General features: G+C 52.0%; 8 protein-coding genes across 8 annotated transcripts; 3 read left to right on the plus strand and 5 right to left on the minus strand.

Moving 5' to 3' along the window:
- Nucleotides 1–1,310: 1,310 nt before the first annotated feature.
- Nucleotides 1,311–2,165, minus strand: COCVIDRAFT_38423 (hypothetical protein; the record flags this gene model as incomplete). Its single annotated transcript, XM_014700375.1, has 1 exon — nucleotides 1,311–2,165. One exon carries the CDS (start codon nucleotides 2,163–2,165, stop codon nucleotides 1,311–1,313), a length of 855 nt encoding a protein of 284 aa, XP_014555861.1.
- A 794-nt stretch (nucleotides 2,166–2,959) lies between these two features.
- Nucleotides 2,960–3,181, minus strand: COCVIDRAFT_101257 (hypothetical protein; the record flags this gene model as incomplete). The annotated part of the gene is made up of 1 exon (XM_014700376.1): nucleotides 2,960–3,181. A coding segment is annotated over one exon (222 nt), but the record flags the coding sequence as incomplete, so codon positions are not given.
- Nucleotides 3,182–3,969: 788 nt separating this feature from the next.
- Nucleotides 3,970–5,150, plus strand: COCVIDRAFT_101314 (hypothetical protein; the record flags this gene model as incomplete). The annotated part of the gene is made up of 3 exons (XM_014700377.1): nucleotides 3,970–4,132; nucleotides 4,183–4,806; nucleotides 4,852–5,150. 3 exons carry the CDS (start codon nucleotides 3,970–3,972, stop codon nucleotides 5,148–5,150), a joined length of 1,086 nt encoding a protein of 361 aa, XP_014555863.1.
- A 2,298-nt stretch (nucleotides 5,151–7,448) lies between these two features.
- On the plus strand, nucleotides 7,449–9,287 carry COCVIDRAFT_27277 (hypothetical protein; the record flags this gene model as incomplete). The annotated part of the gene is made up of 1 exon (XM_014700378.1): nucleotides 7,449–9,287. The coding sequence occupies one exon, from the start codon at nucleotides 7,449–7,451 to the stop codon at nucleotides 9,285–9,287; it is 1,839 nt and encodes a 612-aa protein (XP_014555864.1).
- Nucleotides 9,288–9,899: 612 nt separating this feature from the next.
- COCVIDRAFT_38426 (hypothetical protein) lies at nucleotides 9,900–10,338 on the minus strand (the record flags this gene model as incomplete). Its single annotated transcript, XM_014700379.1, has 2 exons — nucleotides 9,900–10,201; nucleotides 10,254–10,338. The coding sequence occupies 2 exons, from the start codon at nucleotides 10,336–10,338 to the stop codon at nucleotides 9,900–9,902; spliced, it is 387 nt and encodes a 128-aa protein (XP_014555865.1).
- Nucleotides 10,339–10,346: 8 nt separating this feature from the next.
- Nucleotides 10,347–10,781, plus strand: COCVIDRAFT_16633 (hypothetical protein; the record flags this gene model as incomplete). Its single annotated transcript, XM_014700347.1, has 1 exon — nucleotides 10,347–10,781. The coding sequence occupies one exon, from the start codon at nucleotides 10,347–10,349 to the stop codon at nucleotides 10,779–10,781; it is 435 nt and encodes a 144-aa protein (XP_014555833.1).
- A 647-nt stretch (nucleotides 10,782–11,428) lies between these two features.
- On the minus strand, nucleotides 11,429–11,692 carry COCVIDRAFT_101313 (hypothetical protein; the record flags this gene model as incomplete). Its single annotated transcript, XM_014700380.1, has 2 exons — nucleotides 11,429–11,534; nucleotides 11,604–11,692. 2 exons carry the CDS (start codon nucleotides 11,690–11,692, stop codon nucleotides 11,429–11,431), a joined length of 195 nt encoding a protein of 64 aa, XP_014555866.1.
- Nucleotides 11,693–12,897: 1,205 nt separating this feature from the next.
- Nucleotides 12,898–14,467, minus strand: COCVIDRAFT_38428 (hypothetical protein; the record flags this gene model as incomplete). The annotated part of the gene is made up of 2 exons (XM_014700381.1): nucleotides 12,898–13,968; nucleotides 14,024–14,467. The coding sequence occupies 2 exons, from the start codon at nucleotides 14,465–14,467 to the stop codon at nucleotides 12,898–12,900; spliced, it is 1,515 nt and encodes a 504-aa protein (XP_014555867.1).
- Nucleotides 14,468–15,301: the final 834 nt, after the last annotated feature.

The raw sequence follows: 15,301 nt of genomic DNA on the forward strand, positions 1-15,301 counted from the left end.
ATAAGACGACCAAATCTCTCACATCTTTCACGTCTTTAGCTTAGTAAGTTTATTCTAGTCTTCCTTCCTTTTTTTTTGCCTTTCCTTCTCAGTGAAAATCGTTTACTTGTGAATCGTTTAAAATTCGTTCATTTACTTTCATCACACCTTCGCACATCTCCCCTCGTCATTCTCCCCCTCCACAGCCCACAGGTCCTAAACTCAAACTCCCCTTCCTCGCACTACATCTCGCACACGTCGCTCCACTGCGTACACGTCTACGCTGCGTCCCCTGCGGACATAGTGGCGGCGCTAGGCTGTGCGTGATGGCGTGGTCGCAATGTGTATACTGGATTTCCAGCACGTGCGCGCATGGTTGTGGGGGTGGAGAGGAACATGTGTAGAGGTGGATGTAGCACATGGGGTTTTTTTTCAGGGTGTGTTTCGGGTTGGTTGGTTGGTGTGTTTGGGGTTTGGTGAGTTTCTTATTTCTGTGTAAGAATTACCCTTTCCCCTCTCCTGTACAATGTAGTGTGTCTTTGTGCCAGGGTTTTTATTTTTATTTTTAACGGAGATATTTAGCCTCTGGGGTTGGATTGTGGGGTAGAGTATTTGCTTGTTTGGTGGTGGTGGTGATTGTTCGGTATAAGTATATGTGTTTTGAGATTTGTTTTTTGTTCGTATCTCTTTCAGGTACTGAATCCTTAGGACTGAGACGGGAAACAGTGTTTTGTTGCCTTGTGTTTGAAATGTCTTGGGTAGCGGGGTTGAAACGATGATTTGATGTCGTTTGGTTTTGTTTGGATGGCTGACGCACTTTGTCTCTGAGTGGGGGTTGGTGTGTTTGTGGATAGATTTGTCAGTATGATATCTGGAGAATATATGGTCACTGGCAGACCTGTCTGTGAAATTTCTTCTGGAGTCGTTGCGTCTCTGGTTATATCATAACATTTTCAATATCAACGCAAGCACAAAATCATTTGATTTTCTGTCACTCATCCTGTTGTCCACGTGTGCTTTCAATCATTGCAATTCTTATAAAATTAATCAAACATTATTCGTAGTTATGTGTAGCTCATTTCGTTCCAAGGTATTAGTAGACTTTTATACGCCTTATCATACAGCCAGGTCTCTCAGTCAACATGAGTGAGATTGTATAACGCCGTCAATGCACGAGTAGAACCCATGGGTGCCAGCGCCCATGAAGCTGCCAAACAATCAAATATCCCCAATCCCACCTAACCATGCATGATGAAAGCAAAGTCCTGAGATTAGTTCACAACATCAAGTAGTGAACCACAATCTGCCTAGTTCCCAGACCCCTCCAGAATCTATGCAGCAATCGTCTTTGGCGCCGCAGCTCGCTCGACCCATTCTCCCAATCCATGATCTGCAGTCGCCCAGTAGTCGCGCGTCTTCTTGTACATGGCCAAGCGTTCCGATAGACTCGGGATAGCCATGATCTCCTGAAAGGGAATCGGACGCTCCTCTACAGGCACATTTGTAAAGTCAATGGCAGTACCCGAGTCTGTGCGTTTGGGTTTGGCCCATGGCTGGGGTGGTCGGATGCTTGCCTCGGATATCTTGCGCTCTCCAGGAGGTGGGAGATGTTGCTCGTTCCAAGCAATCTTTCTTTGAGATGTGGTTATTGCGTTGTATGGTTCAAGATTGGTGGCGGTTGAGTAGATTGACGAGGCTGTGGTAGGACGGGCCGATGCGAGCTCTGGTTGGAATGTACGATTTTTTGATACTGAGGTGGAATTGTCTGAGTCGCTTTCCAATCCGATGCTCTGTCCTAGTCGTGTTGTGCTACGCTGAGTCCTTAGAGGAGTAGGACTGCCATCAGACCTTTCCACTTGGCTGTTCACTTGACTTTCTGGCAGATGCCTCTCCTCGCTTCCACGACGTGATCTTGAGTGAGGAGAGAAAGACTTTTGTCTCAATCTAGAGAAACTCTCCTTCCACGACAGGCCTGGTCGTCGTGTGTTAACCGGTACGGTATCTGAACGGCCGCGTGTTTCTAACTTGGCGCCGTCAGGGCCAGGCGGCGACCGTTCATTCGGTTCAGCTTCATTGTGACTGAAGTAGTTGTCAAGGCTTGAGCTCCCACTACCCATAACATTGACGCCACCGACATGTCGCGCGTCCATTGGCTGTGAGATGACAATTGTCTTAGTCTTAGCCATGACTTCGTTATGGTACCCAATAGGGAATTGCTGTAGATTGTTAATGCACAAGTGGTTCGATTGATGTGCGTTGACTGACTGGAAGCGGATTGTTTCGCGTATATGTGGGCCTTGAGCAGGTATATGCCGAGGGGCGGAGGATGCAACAACGTGAAAATTTGGTGATTCAAGTGCGGCGTGCGGAGTGAGAACTGTGTGTTTTCGATTCACCCCGACAATCGAGGCTATTATGATCTGCAGGATGTGTGATAATGCTGTGAGGATGCGTACCGGATGTTGAACTAGGCAACAAGTAGAGGACAATTGAATAATGCGTTCAAGAAAGAAACAGAGCAGGATGCAGGCCCATTGAAAGTCACGACTTAATCTCGCAATGATGCAACCACAATTGCCGTCTGACGTTCTGATACTCTCAACGTGGCTGATTGTCGGAGTTGGTTCGTCTCAGGCAGAATCGGGTCACCTGAGACACGCAACGTCTGTGAACCACGAGTGTAACTGCGGGTAAAGTCGAACCCGTCTCAGTACCAAAATCAGGGAGATAATAACCGCAGGACTGAACAATGTTATGGATATGTCCTGTAAAAGTCTCCTGGTATAGCCTTGTTATTGCCCGTGAGCTCTTTGATGCAAGTCGGAAAATCGCCTACCCATGCCAGGGTACTCTCGCGGACATTCTTAGGACAGTAGAGGAGTCTAAGTGGATCACGTTAATTCATGTCATAATCCTCTCTTGACGTCTTTTCAACAAGAGAGCAAAGTAGTGATACGTATAGCGTGTCTCCATAGACCGGTCAGGCGTGAGCCGAGGCATGTCTGCGGGTGAAGATCAACATCCTGCGCAAGCCACCAGGTATCACAACACCAGTTTCTGTGGAACATCCGGGCAAAGTCCTGGATAATATCTGGCGGTCAAACATGCTCCTTTGTGCCTGGTATAATGACGTCGAGTCTTTTGTATGCAATACGCGCGCGGCATGACCCGGAACAAACGCCAGAGAGAATAACAATCGCTTTGTAGCTGGTACACAACGTCATGTTACATCAAAGAATTTTGCAGGACAATACTGTCCTCTTATTCTCTGTAGAACGCGCGCTTCCTCTAGGCGAAGCGCACGATATCGAGCTGAAGCGAACTCGCGACGTGGACAAAGAAGTCCTTCTACGCGCGATCCTTCGGTATGCATTCAACACTACGTCCGGCCAGCGAGGCTGGATAAAAGGTGTGGTGAAGCAAGGGGTGTCTCCAATCATTGCCCATGTCTCATCCCAATTACCCACTTATTGGTAGGAATTGGCCAATCACACCTATTCAGGACTATGGCTCCGTTGCTCACGAGGTTAGCGGCTCCTCACCACCATCGTGAGGCTCCACAGCAACAGCACTTGATGTTGCTTGGACCCTCATCCAGGGGGCGCCATCATGCATTCTTGACTCTGTGCACAGGTAAGGCCGGCGGCTCTTGCTACGGAGACTTGCTTGACAGGTGCCAGACGGAATACTCCACCGTGATATATGCTGTATATAAGTTATCATACCTCATGCTGCCTGGAAGACATTCAACAGCCCAGCTCTGAAGATTCCTTCGCTCGTCGCTTCTCAAAGTATTCACTCTTTTTCTTCTTTTCATCGTTCCTGGAGAATCGATAGGCCGGTCCACTTTCGCTATATACCCTCCTTTAGACCCCCTTATTCACTTTGACGACTACGAACAAGACAAATCAGTGTCCCATATTCACTATGAAGAACACAATCATTGCCCTTGCCCTTGCCAGTGCTGCGGCTGCACGCCCAACCGCTGTCATGACGAAGCGTGAGGTTCCTCAGGAGCACTCTCATCGCAACGTCAACCTCGCTGTCAACACCCTGTTGCAGCAGAACAACCCCGCCAAGATTCAGGATCCTGTTTTTGCTCTACTTGGAGCAAAGGCAGCAGCAGAGGGAGCTGGAGACATTGCTGATGCTGGTAAGTTATTTCATCATCAGTACTAGTGCAGTGAAGCTAATCATTTATAGACTGCCTTCAGCTAGCCGTAGCCGACCAGGCCTTTACCAACGCCAAAGAGGCTGGTGATGTGGAGGGTATGACTATGGCGCTTATATACCGTGCTTTGGAGCGCAACACTGGCTCCGTCGGCCTGAAGTCTGTTCCCTGTGAATCGATTAAGGCAGTCAACCCTGAGATTGCTGCACTCCAGCAGCACCAGGACCCTGCTGCTGATGGCGCGCAAGCGCTCAACAAGCAAATTGCTGAAGAACTTGCACGCCAAATTGCTTCTATTGGTGGCGACCCATCGATGGCAAATGAGGCTTCTACATTTGCCCCTGGCAAGATTGGTGACCCTACCGGAGCTGGAAACACTTGCGATGACGCGACTGATGATGCCGGATGTATCAACACCCTTGGGCTTCGTGTTGACGATCTCAGTGAGGCCGAGATCGCTGCTGCAGTCGCTGATGTTAAGGGAGCTGCTAATGGAGCCGCAAAGGGAGCTGCAAAGGGAGCTGCAGCCGACAACAAGAATGCCAACAAGGACAATGAAGCTGCGGCAGAGCAGGCTATTACTTGCGGAAATGATGCTGCCGCCAGTGCAGGCCATGCTGCCGCCGCCAAAGATAATGCTGCCGCCGCCAAAGATGGTGCTACTGCTGCCGCCAAAGACGGCGCTGCCGCTGCTACCAAAGATGACGCTGTTAGCAGCAAGGCGAGCGCAGACTTTGGCAATTGCGACCCTACGATTGTCTTTGGCCTCCCATCTGATGGTCGCAAGGAGGATGCTTTCGAGCCTTCGGATCTGACTACCTTTAACCATGGCTCGGCCCAGAAGATTGCAATCATCTCCAACTTCATCTGCTCCCAGCTTGCCAACAAGTGCAGTGCAAGCGCCTCAGCTGTCAGTACCTGCGATGCTGCAGCATCTGCCGCTAATGGGCTTGAGGGCCAGGCGGCTGCGACTGCCTTCAACACTGCTCTTGGATTGTAAATGAAGGGAGGCCATTTGAGCAGATGTGGTGTGTAATTGAGCAATAAAGGCAAGATGGATGAACTGGATATGGAACCCTTTTTATGATAATAGACTTAGTCACGCGTAATATGACGCGAACACATCTTCAGCAGGGCATCGTTGTTCAATGTTTTGGTACCATGTGAAGTGACTTGGCATATGCGTGACATGGCAGAATCTTGTCCAAATCGAGAGGCCGACATGCAATGAATCGATTCTTGTGATGAAATGAAGCCGTAAGCTTGTAAATATGGTGGAGTGCATGTCGTCCCCGCACGTTGACTATTGAAGACTTTGTGGATTTGGAACAACACACGTGGAGCTTCCATAATGGGCGGCGATTCGGGCTTCGTATTGTGTTGAGCCCACTTTTTGACCCTCTGCAAACTTAGGATAGTAATTGCGAGAGAAACGGCAACCAATGACGCATTGAGGGAAGACGACCTGGGTCACAATATGTACGCATTAGGCGAGACACGTGCGCCTCTGGTTATTGGTGTGTGATAAGATGCCGCGAGCCAGACCGCTTTCGCAGCCAAGCGCGGGATGCAAGGAAAAAAACGTTTGGGAACTCCAGTCTGACTTGCAGACGGGCCAGAATAGGGGTCTCGCTTGTCAACGTCGACCTTGACGAAGGCCGCAGTTGATCGAGAATGGGCAACGAGGCCAGGCACGATATCGATAGATGTTGTGTTGAAGCGAGAAGCGCGTGCCACCGATCACCAGCCCACAGACGGAGACAAAAAGACAAAAAGGACCAGCTTAGACGAGTCATGCAGCATTTGCAGAGTTGATGTGTGTGCCGTCCGTGATGCCCCACAGTGGAGCACGGCCTCCAGACTGACAGCGAATTGGGGTACTCCAGCTTGCGAATGCATCTGTGCGGTGCAGCGCTGGCATCTTCTGGCGGCGTGCTGTTGGCTGTGGCCCACGGCGCGGCGGCTGCAGTGGGTGCGGAGAGTCCAGATGCGAGGGGTAAATCAGCAGGGTGGAGTCGGCGAGGCTGGCCGCGCAATATCGATAGCAATGGCAGCAGGAGAGTGGACGGGGTGGAAAAGTCGTGACAGGCATTGGTGCTTTGCAGAAAAACACAGGTTGAGTATCCGTATGTATGCAGGGGCCGTCGAAAAAGAGGGCCACCGCTGCGGTAAGCGGGCACGGGCCATCTGGTGCCATATCGGGCCTAGCGTTCGCATAGAGCGCGTTGGAGCGCGTCAGTTTCGCTATGTGGTCGTCTGCAGCGCTGGCAGCACCAGCTCGACGTGGCCGAACACATGTGCATAACACGGTGTTGTGCGCGAGGATGCAAACCAGCCGCCTCGGACACGTCCAAGACCGTTGCAACAACAAGCCGGTAGTCGTCGTGTGTTTGGTTTTTCGATGGGCGCGTCCCGAGGGCTGCTATCGACGATCTTGGCCATAGCCCGTGCTCCTGTCCTGGCACTAGCGGCCAACAGCCGTCCACGGGTCACCCGACTTGAATTTGCGACCCCCAACCATCACCTTCACACTTCACGACCTCACGATAATTCCGAGCCGATCTCGCCAGCCGCACGCTCGTCGGCCCCGAGACCAGGCGCCTGCTTGACGACTGTTTCCTTGCCTCTTCTTCTACTCCCGTCTTTCGTTTTGCGCGCCCCCATGGACGCCCAGTAAAGCGCCCACTTCGCTTCCGTCCACGGAACTGCTCTCCTCACCGCGGCTCACGACTCTTGCCCCCATCGCCAGCATCCTCCACCTCCACCGCCACCCCTCGCCACACTCGACGCGTCTTCCACCTCCTGTTGAGACTTTTGCGCTTTGTCTTTTGCTTTTGTTCCTCGCGCTATCGACATCGCGCCCCAGCACCCCTCGCAACGGCCAGCTACGCGCCTTTGCACACGCAGCTTGTCGCCCATCTTCTTGTCCGCAAGCCCCTCCGCCATTGCAACAACGCCAGTGATCCGCGCGTCCGAAATCGCGTGTCGTTGCGATAGTTGCACCCTCTAGTATTAAAGTCGCAGCTGTCCTGCTCGCACGTGTAACCACCCTGCAGCCGCACAGTCGCGTTTGCAGAGTTCCAAACACCTGTTCGAGCCCAGCCAAACAACCAGCGAACCCTTCTCAGCACTGTACGAACCACCTTGCCATTGTATGCATTGACCGCTCGTCGCGCGTGCACTGTCCAGACCTGACGACGTCGCTGAGACTGACCACTTGGACCCTCCCATCCAGGTTGAACCCGACAGCGTTTCGAAACAGTGGCTCGTCTCCTATTTCTGTGATACATCAGCAACCATGGAGTCTGAACGTTCCGTTTCCACCACCCTACCAAGGAACTTCATGTTCCACTACCGTGACGGCCCTGCTCCACAAACACCAGAGCCAGAGCCGCAACCAGAGCAACTGCAGCCACCGCCGCCTCCCCGCCAAGTCCTCAAGGTCCGCCGCCGTCGTGCCACCATGGTCATGAACCCCGACGACATGGACGCAGTCATGCATCAACAACCCATCCCCACCATTGAAGCGCCGGAAATCATGTCAGAAGCCCCGAGTGAGCTGCCATCCTACTCTCTGTCTCAGGACGACGCCTTCCTGTCTCCAGGCTTTAGCTATACTCGTATGATCTCTCCGCCAAAGACTCCTGCTCACCAAGTGAGAACTATCAGCCACTACGAAGGACCTCAAGACTGGTCAGACGTTCCACACGTCAGTCAGAGCGAGACCTCTAGCAGACCCACCTCATCATCCGGCTTCTCCGATTCGTCTCTTTCGTCTTGCGACAGCATCGGATCCTTCATGTCAAGAAGCGGCAGCTGCACAAGCCCAGAAGATGAATCGTCTGATCCATTCTCCTTCTGTCCGCCACTACCGCAACTTCAACGCCCGGTGTCGCCATTGATGAACCAACAACCAACACGCTCTGCCAAGAAGCTGAAGCTAAGGGCCAACTTCACAGAGGAAATGGACTACCACCTGTGGATGACTTACATGAATTACCTGCAGGACCCTACAGTGACACCCTTCAAGGCTCTCCCAAGCACTACACCACCGAATGGTGTATGTCACCGCGTGGCGAGGATGGCTCGAAAGACTTGGAAGGGCCCAAGGCAGGCCCGCGTTGGTGGACTCCGTGTACAGACTCAAAAGAGTGGCAAGCCCTTCGTGCGGTACCCTACCGAGAAGCAATGTCGAAAGCGTCTGCGAGATTTGGCCAAACAGAAACCCACCTTGTCTGCACACTACCAGCGTCTCCTCCATCGATCACCCTCACCGCTTCAATCCTCTCCACCTCCAGAGGAACCACCGTCGCAACCATCGCAATCATCGTCCTCTTCGGTGCCGCAACAGCCTTTGTCTTCACCTTTCTCTCAGGGATCGACGACCTTCTCGACCCGTGACATGAATCTCTCACTAGCGACCAGTACTGCTGCGTCGATGCAGTTGGGCAACCCGCTGTCACAACTCACCAAGGATATTACACCACGACCGACAGCGAGGACATGGTCAAGTGCCCGATCTTCTGCTCATCAGAAGTCGCAGTCGCTCCACATCGGGCTCGGCCTTGGGCTAGGCACTGCACTAGGCTCTCCCTTCCACGCAAAGCTCGAGGCCAACAAGCTCAGCATGAGCCAGAATACCGCACGCACTTGGCATGCATCGTCGACGTCTCAGCCACCACGTCTAGGCTCTCCTTTCCAGCTACACGCACCGCGACCAAAGTCCAAGGTGTTCAAGCGTCGTGCCCTTCACAACAGCTTTGAGGGGAGGGTGCGTAACCGAGGAGAGAGCTTCGTCAACGAGATTTTTGGAGCTCCAGCAGAATCGAGCCACCGTGGTGTCAGGAATCGTGGCTTCAGCCTGGGCGACATGACGGAAGGAGCACGACGCCTTCCTCTGGCCAACGACCCTTCGGGCTTCAACCCATTTGCAGACTCTCGTTCTGCCCTGCCGAGCCCACACTCACCCGCGGTAGCAAATGATGTACTCGGGCAGTCTACTGCTCGCCTAGGCTCACCATTTGTTAGCCGGTCAAACAACATGTTCCCTCGACCGACCATGTCGCACAGCTTTGAGGCTCCCGCATCGTTTGAGCAACGGTTTGCTGGTATGCCTAGCAATGCTACCCGCCTATAGCGGTCGTAGGGTTCGACGACGATTTCTTCCAGTTTGTTAGTGCGGCCCAGCACAACGACTGCATCATTGGCGTTACAACGGTCAGCCTCTTGTGCTATGGCAGCATATACTTGCCAATTTGCTCAGGACGGTGAGCCTGCTTATTTTGAAAAGCATTTCCTATGTTTTGTTTATACCAAACCGTACACTCTCGGTCGCCGACATTGTACTGATGGCGATGACGCCCCTGGTTGCGTTTACCGGGCTTACGACTTTGACATGATGATGCGGCTGAAAGTGTTTCCAATTCACTTCCGTAATACGAGGGCAGGGTGCTGGGAAGTCATGGTAGCATGCAACATGGTGTTCCATGAAGACCAGAAAGACCCTGACCCGATTTGGGCAATGAGGCAGGCCAACAGCCTGCCTCTGTCCTAAACCATCTCTTTTGTATACTTGATCATCTTGTCTTGATTCAAGTCTCCACTCCTTCTTAGCCCACTAGACGATGTGGTGCTTTATTTCCTTGTGTTTGTGTTTTTTTTGTTCTCCACCTTGTCACGACGGTCATGATGAAGGTTATGATGAATCGACGGGATATGGGCGTGAAGGGGTATTCAGTCTTCACGAATCTCAACGATTGTCTCGAAGCGTGAAGGACTCATACCTAATGTCTCTTTCTTTGAGCAAACTCTGCTTCGATGCGGAGGAAGGGATCGGCTGGACGGGTTGTGCGGGCTTGGACGAAGATGAGGATGGGGACGAGGAAAAGCCTGTGCACTCTGATAGATTAGCTGGTCCCGAATGATGACGAGTCTGAGGCAGACGAGCTTGTAATAATGATTGAATGAATGAATGGAATGGATTTGACTCGATTGAGCTGGCCTGGCGTGGAAAAGAGTGAGAAGAGGTGATGGTGCGTTCCACATGAGCCCCTCTTGGTGCAGTGAGCTCCGCAACGCCGTGCCGTAAAGTAGTTCCGTAAACGTGGGTGCTGAGCACAGGCGTCATCATCGTGTCTGTGCCGAAAACAGCCCCCATGACCCATGAATGACCAGGCACACACACTCATACGCACACATGGACGAGTACAGGCACACACACGGGCGCACACAGACTTGGAACCTAATGAGCCAAGCGCCGGGGAAGCATGTGCTGATACTCGCTAGGAGTGACCTTGCCAATACGGGTTTGATGTTTACAGCACAAGGGCAACAATGGCTCTTGAAAACAAACAAAGACAAGAAAAAACTTGTGCGTGCCTACACACCCTCTTATCTGCACCTGGCCCTGCAGTCAGCCGGACGGACATGCTATACGTACATAAGAATATACGATTTGCAGCCAGGGGCGGACGTCATTCGGAAAGAAATTTGGCAGGCGGGGAGGCAAGCGGGAGGAGAAAAGAAAAAAAGAGATAAAAGCATGCAGCAAAGAGTGGATGCACCAGGCCACAACGAGCAAACCGCAAAAGCTGAAGCTCTGGCGAGCAACCGCACGGATCAGTCCGTCTAGGCATTCCGCCGAGGCCTAACGTTGTTTGCTCGGGGTGGTGGCCGTAGCTGACCGGCGGCCGCCAGTTAGAGCGCTCGAGAGGGCAGAGAGAAAGAGAGCGAGAGGAGAGAAAAGAAGATCGACCCTCTTTTTTGGGGGGGTGCAATATATCTTTTTGGCACAGGGCCAAAAAAAAGATATATTCATTGTCAATATCAATGGAAATGAAATAGGTAGTGAGCAGAGGATGGATTCATTGCATGGCTGGCAGTGGCCAAGGATGGCTTGTAACCACCAGCCGCCCCCTCGTCTTAGCCGTGCCGTGTGCGTGTGTGGTGTGTGTGGAGAGGGCATGGTGTGAGTAATAAGAGTCAGGCTGTGTGGTTCTTTGTCTCGTCTGGTGGTGCGTCAAAATTCACGTCAAGACGCGTCGGGACGCGTCGCGATGTGCAATTGTGCGGCCCAAAGCGGAATGGCGCTGGGCTGGTGGCAACGAGGGGAAGCCGCCTAGTGTGCTCTGCAGCAACCTTGGTTACTCTTTGTCTCTTTGCATTGCACTAGTCGGGGGCCACCACAACATCAAGACGGGATTTCCGGCTGCGGGCACGACTGAGGGCTGCTGAAGGACCTCGTATCGGCTCATGGCTGCAGCTCGTGGTGACACCATATCACTCTTCGTTTCCATGGCGATATGCCGACTCGCGTCCTTCACCTTGCAATGGTGCGGCTGGGCTTATGCCATCAACCACCATCGGACTAATTGGCCCTTTCCTTCTGTCGATTGATTAGCAAGCCACCCTCCCCTCTCCACCACTTCCCACTGGTTTCACGCCCCCGGCTTACTGTGCCCATCCGTGGCCTCGCGACACCATCTCGCATGCTTCTGACGCCACTTGGACGCTGCATCCATGGAAAGTTTCAACTTGAGGCATGTTGGGCCCCACCCCCCTCTTCCCGGTGCCGGTGCCTGGAGATTCGAATGCGGAAGGTTGAACGGAAGCCTATCTGTCGGTCTGTGCCAATATAACTATGGCAACTGTGGCACACCCTAAACCCTTTGGTCCAGAGTTGGGAGTATTGAAGGCTTGACTAGACTTTGCAACATGCTTTGTATCTTGCTTCCTGGTCAAGGATGGCTGTGCCTGCATCTTGTTTCGTTCGTCACCACGGCCTACATACTTTCTTGTCCAAGGGTGGTCCTTACACTATTGCATCTGCTTTCTTAACAGTCGATCATCCAACCTCGTTAAGCTCCCCCCTAACACCTCGGGTTACAGTTCGATATATTCTATCTTTTGCTTTTCGCCTTATCACTTGCCCCCTGGCTTTTCTAGTTGCGGTCAATAAAGTATCACTTCAAACCGCGGAGTTCGGAAAGCTTTACCCCTCGGCTCTCAATAGACAGAAAACGGTACGCGATTTGCGTTCGCAGTAGCAATGATCAACGCACTCTGATATCGGGCCTTCACGGACGATCGTTAATAATCCTCCCCTGAACCCGACACAATGGAATCATAGTCCTACCATCCTTGTTACCGTTCAGCAAAGCAACAAGTATAATCTCTGACTGCCCATTGTGGAAATTCGCCATTCTTTTGAGAAAAACTCACTCGAGTCGATCCGAGTATGCCGCTACACCGAACCAATGCAAGGCTTGTCCACAAGAGTCCCGTTAGAACAGTACCTGGTCAACCCAGCTCGCTTAATAGATTCGTCATCAAACACGCACGAGGACATCAGAAGCCGTATGAAGTGGTTGAACAATAATCTGACGACCACGGGATCAAAGGAACCATCTCCATCCGCTGCCGCAGGTTGACCAGCATCGGCTATGCAGCTATACCTCATAGTATCCACAATGAATACGAATACAAGCTAAGTCGTTTTTCTCATTACTCTATATCATCGATCCGATGTAGTACCACTAAAGTAGCCCTCTATGAGAAAAATCAATCTCGGCGGTATAAAAACACACCCTCCAACGCCTAGCTATGAACACGGTCAATTATGGGGTATGATAACCAATCGTACAACATATGATACCCCGTACGCTCATTCCTCAGTCTTCACTGGATCAGCCCCCGTCCTTCCGTTTGAACCTCTAGGGGGGAAGGTCAAGATCACCTCTTCCCGCCTTTTATGAGGAAATATCACTACCGTTCCTCAATTGCATCTTGCTCATATCACCATTCTGCGGCATCTGAGCCAGCCAGGTGGGCGGTGCCATACCAGTCTGGTCGTGGATGGTGCTAAGCAGAGGAGGCAGACTCTGGAAGAGATTGCGGATCGGAGCCGCAGGATCAGCCATGCCCTCGCCCCCTTGGTTTCCAGTGTTCCAGACATTGATCTTGGGCTGCAGGCCCCTGATGGCTTGGCCGTTGGCTACAGCCAACTTCTCGTAGGTGCCGTTGGTGATCATGAGGTACTGCATTAGGCCTTGAGGTCCACCCAGGACATTGGCCATGTCGCCGTAAGCCTTTGCCATTGCGGATAGACCTTCGGCTTGGCGTTGCTGCGTGATGAGCTCAGCTTGAGCCTGGCGCTCCTGGGCATAGTACTCAGCCTCGGCGGCTCGTTTGGAGACGATGAAATTGGCTTCTGCCTCGCGCTCCTTGGCTTGGAAGTTCGACTCTGCATCACGTAGGCGGCGGAAGGCGACCGCCTCGGCCTCGGCCTGCTCGCTGTACTTTTTGCCCTCTGCGGCCTTTTCTTGAGCATAGAGTTCTCCATCAGCCTTTTGTTGCGAAGACTCCTTCTCAATCTTCGCCTGGACGACCTTGGTAGCTCGGAGACGTTCAAGCTCCATGAGTGCCCTCTTCTTCTCAACTTCCATTTGAAGCTCTGCATCGCGACGTTCAGCTTCGCGCTTAGCGTTGATCCTGGCTACGTTGAGGTCCCTGCTAATCTCAATCTCCTTATCGGTAAACTTTGCATCTGCCGTGGCCTTTTCGGCCTTGCGCTCGGTTTCTAGGACAGCAGTTTGGGCGTGGATCTTGGCCACTTCCTGCTTGGTCTTGCCCTGCTTTTCAGCCTCGCCAACCTCACCCTGCATGCGGGCGTGGGCAACGTCGACCTTTGCTTGGTTCAAAGCACCCTCGTGTGCCTTACGTGAGAGAAAAGCAAAGTACTCTGACCCTGGCGTGTCTTGCAGTTCCTTGACGTTGGCATTGTAGATGCAGAGACCGAATTGGTCGAGCTCAGATTGTACCTTGAAACACTCGTGAGCGTGTGATTGATTTGAATAGTTAAGAGGTGAGCAGTACCTGTTGAATGACCTTTTCCTTGAAGATCCTGCGCTCGCGGAACAACTCCTCCATGGTCATTGTGGAAACAATTGATCTTGTCTCACCCTCAATGATTCCCTTGACAATATCCTGGACATGGCTGCGCCCCTCAGCTACCGCAACCACTCCCTTTGATGCAGTTTGTGTCGGTCTGCCATCACTTTCGCCTGTAAGCAAAACAGCATACTTTTCCAACGCTTCTGGGTTATCCGCAGGACCGATTGTGAAGACTGCTGGCAGGGAGAATTTCAGCTTCTCAATCGTCATAGCCTGAAGCGACATGGAAAAGTCGAACGGTGTGATTGAGATTTTGGAGACTTTTTGCAGAGGGTAGACGAAGGCCTTTTTCTTGATGAGAACCTTTTGGATTCCTACTCCCGTGATTACGAGGTAGGAATTTGGCTCTGCGACATGGTACCACATGATGGCTGATGTTTTGACTGGACGGGGTTGAGATTGGTCGAGGCGATGTATGCTGGCGATTGATGCTCGATCGATGGAGTCGGTCGTATATCAATCGAGCAGAATTGGGGTATATGATGACAGGATGCGTATATGTTAGGCTAGGAAAGAGACGCCAGACAAAAGGGTCGAACAGGTATATATATATACCAACCAAGCGTGTTCGACTATTCCACACAGAATAAACGATGTCGTACCGTATTACCAAATCTTGAAGCGAAGATGATGGTGGATTTGCTATTAATGAACTATCCCAGAACAGCAGAACTGTATACCTTTATACAGCTTCAGCCTGGCCATGATGCGCTCTCACAAGTACTGCTACCGCAAAACACGGCACACTCAAATGTCGAGCCCGGTGAATGTATGAACAAAAGTGGTTAGAAGATCGCACAGACCATGTATGAGCCCAGGGACGGCAGCCAACCTGGGGTAGTCAGACCCACAATAATTCTGCCTTATGCGTTCACAGCCACAACATGTGACCTTACTCCGGAGGCCTAACTGGGTGTACGGATCTTTCCTTCAAAAGGTTTATTCTTACCCTCCCGGTGACCTAAAGCGTTCAAGTCTGCACTGCAAATCTCATGATTTTTCGGTCGTTTGCTCGGTCGTTTGACGCATTGGAATGCGATAGGCACATCGCTGTGTCTGTCTCAGACATGGACATATAACCTTTTTGCTGTGTGAAAAGCACTGATAGTGGCGTATCTGCCTGAATCTTTCCTTCTTCTCGGGCAGACATGGAGTTTGGTTGGCCAAGATGGACCGGCCCGGGTGGCCTCGGGTGTCCTT

This window comes from Bipolaris victoriae, assembly GCF_000527765.1.
Source record: "Bipolaris victoriae FI3 unplaced genomic scaffold scaffold_50, whole genome shotgun sequence".
In the NCBI taxonomy this organism is placed as follows: domain Eukaryota; kingdom Fungi; phylum Ascomycota; class Dothideomycetes; order Pleosporales; family Pleosporaceae; genus Bipolaris; species Bipolaris victoriae.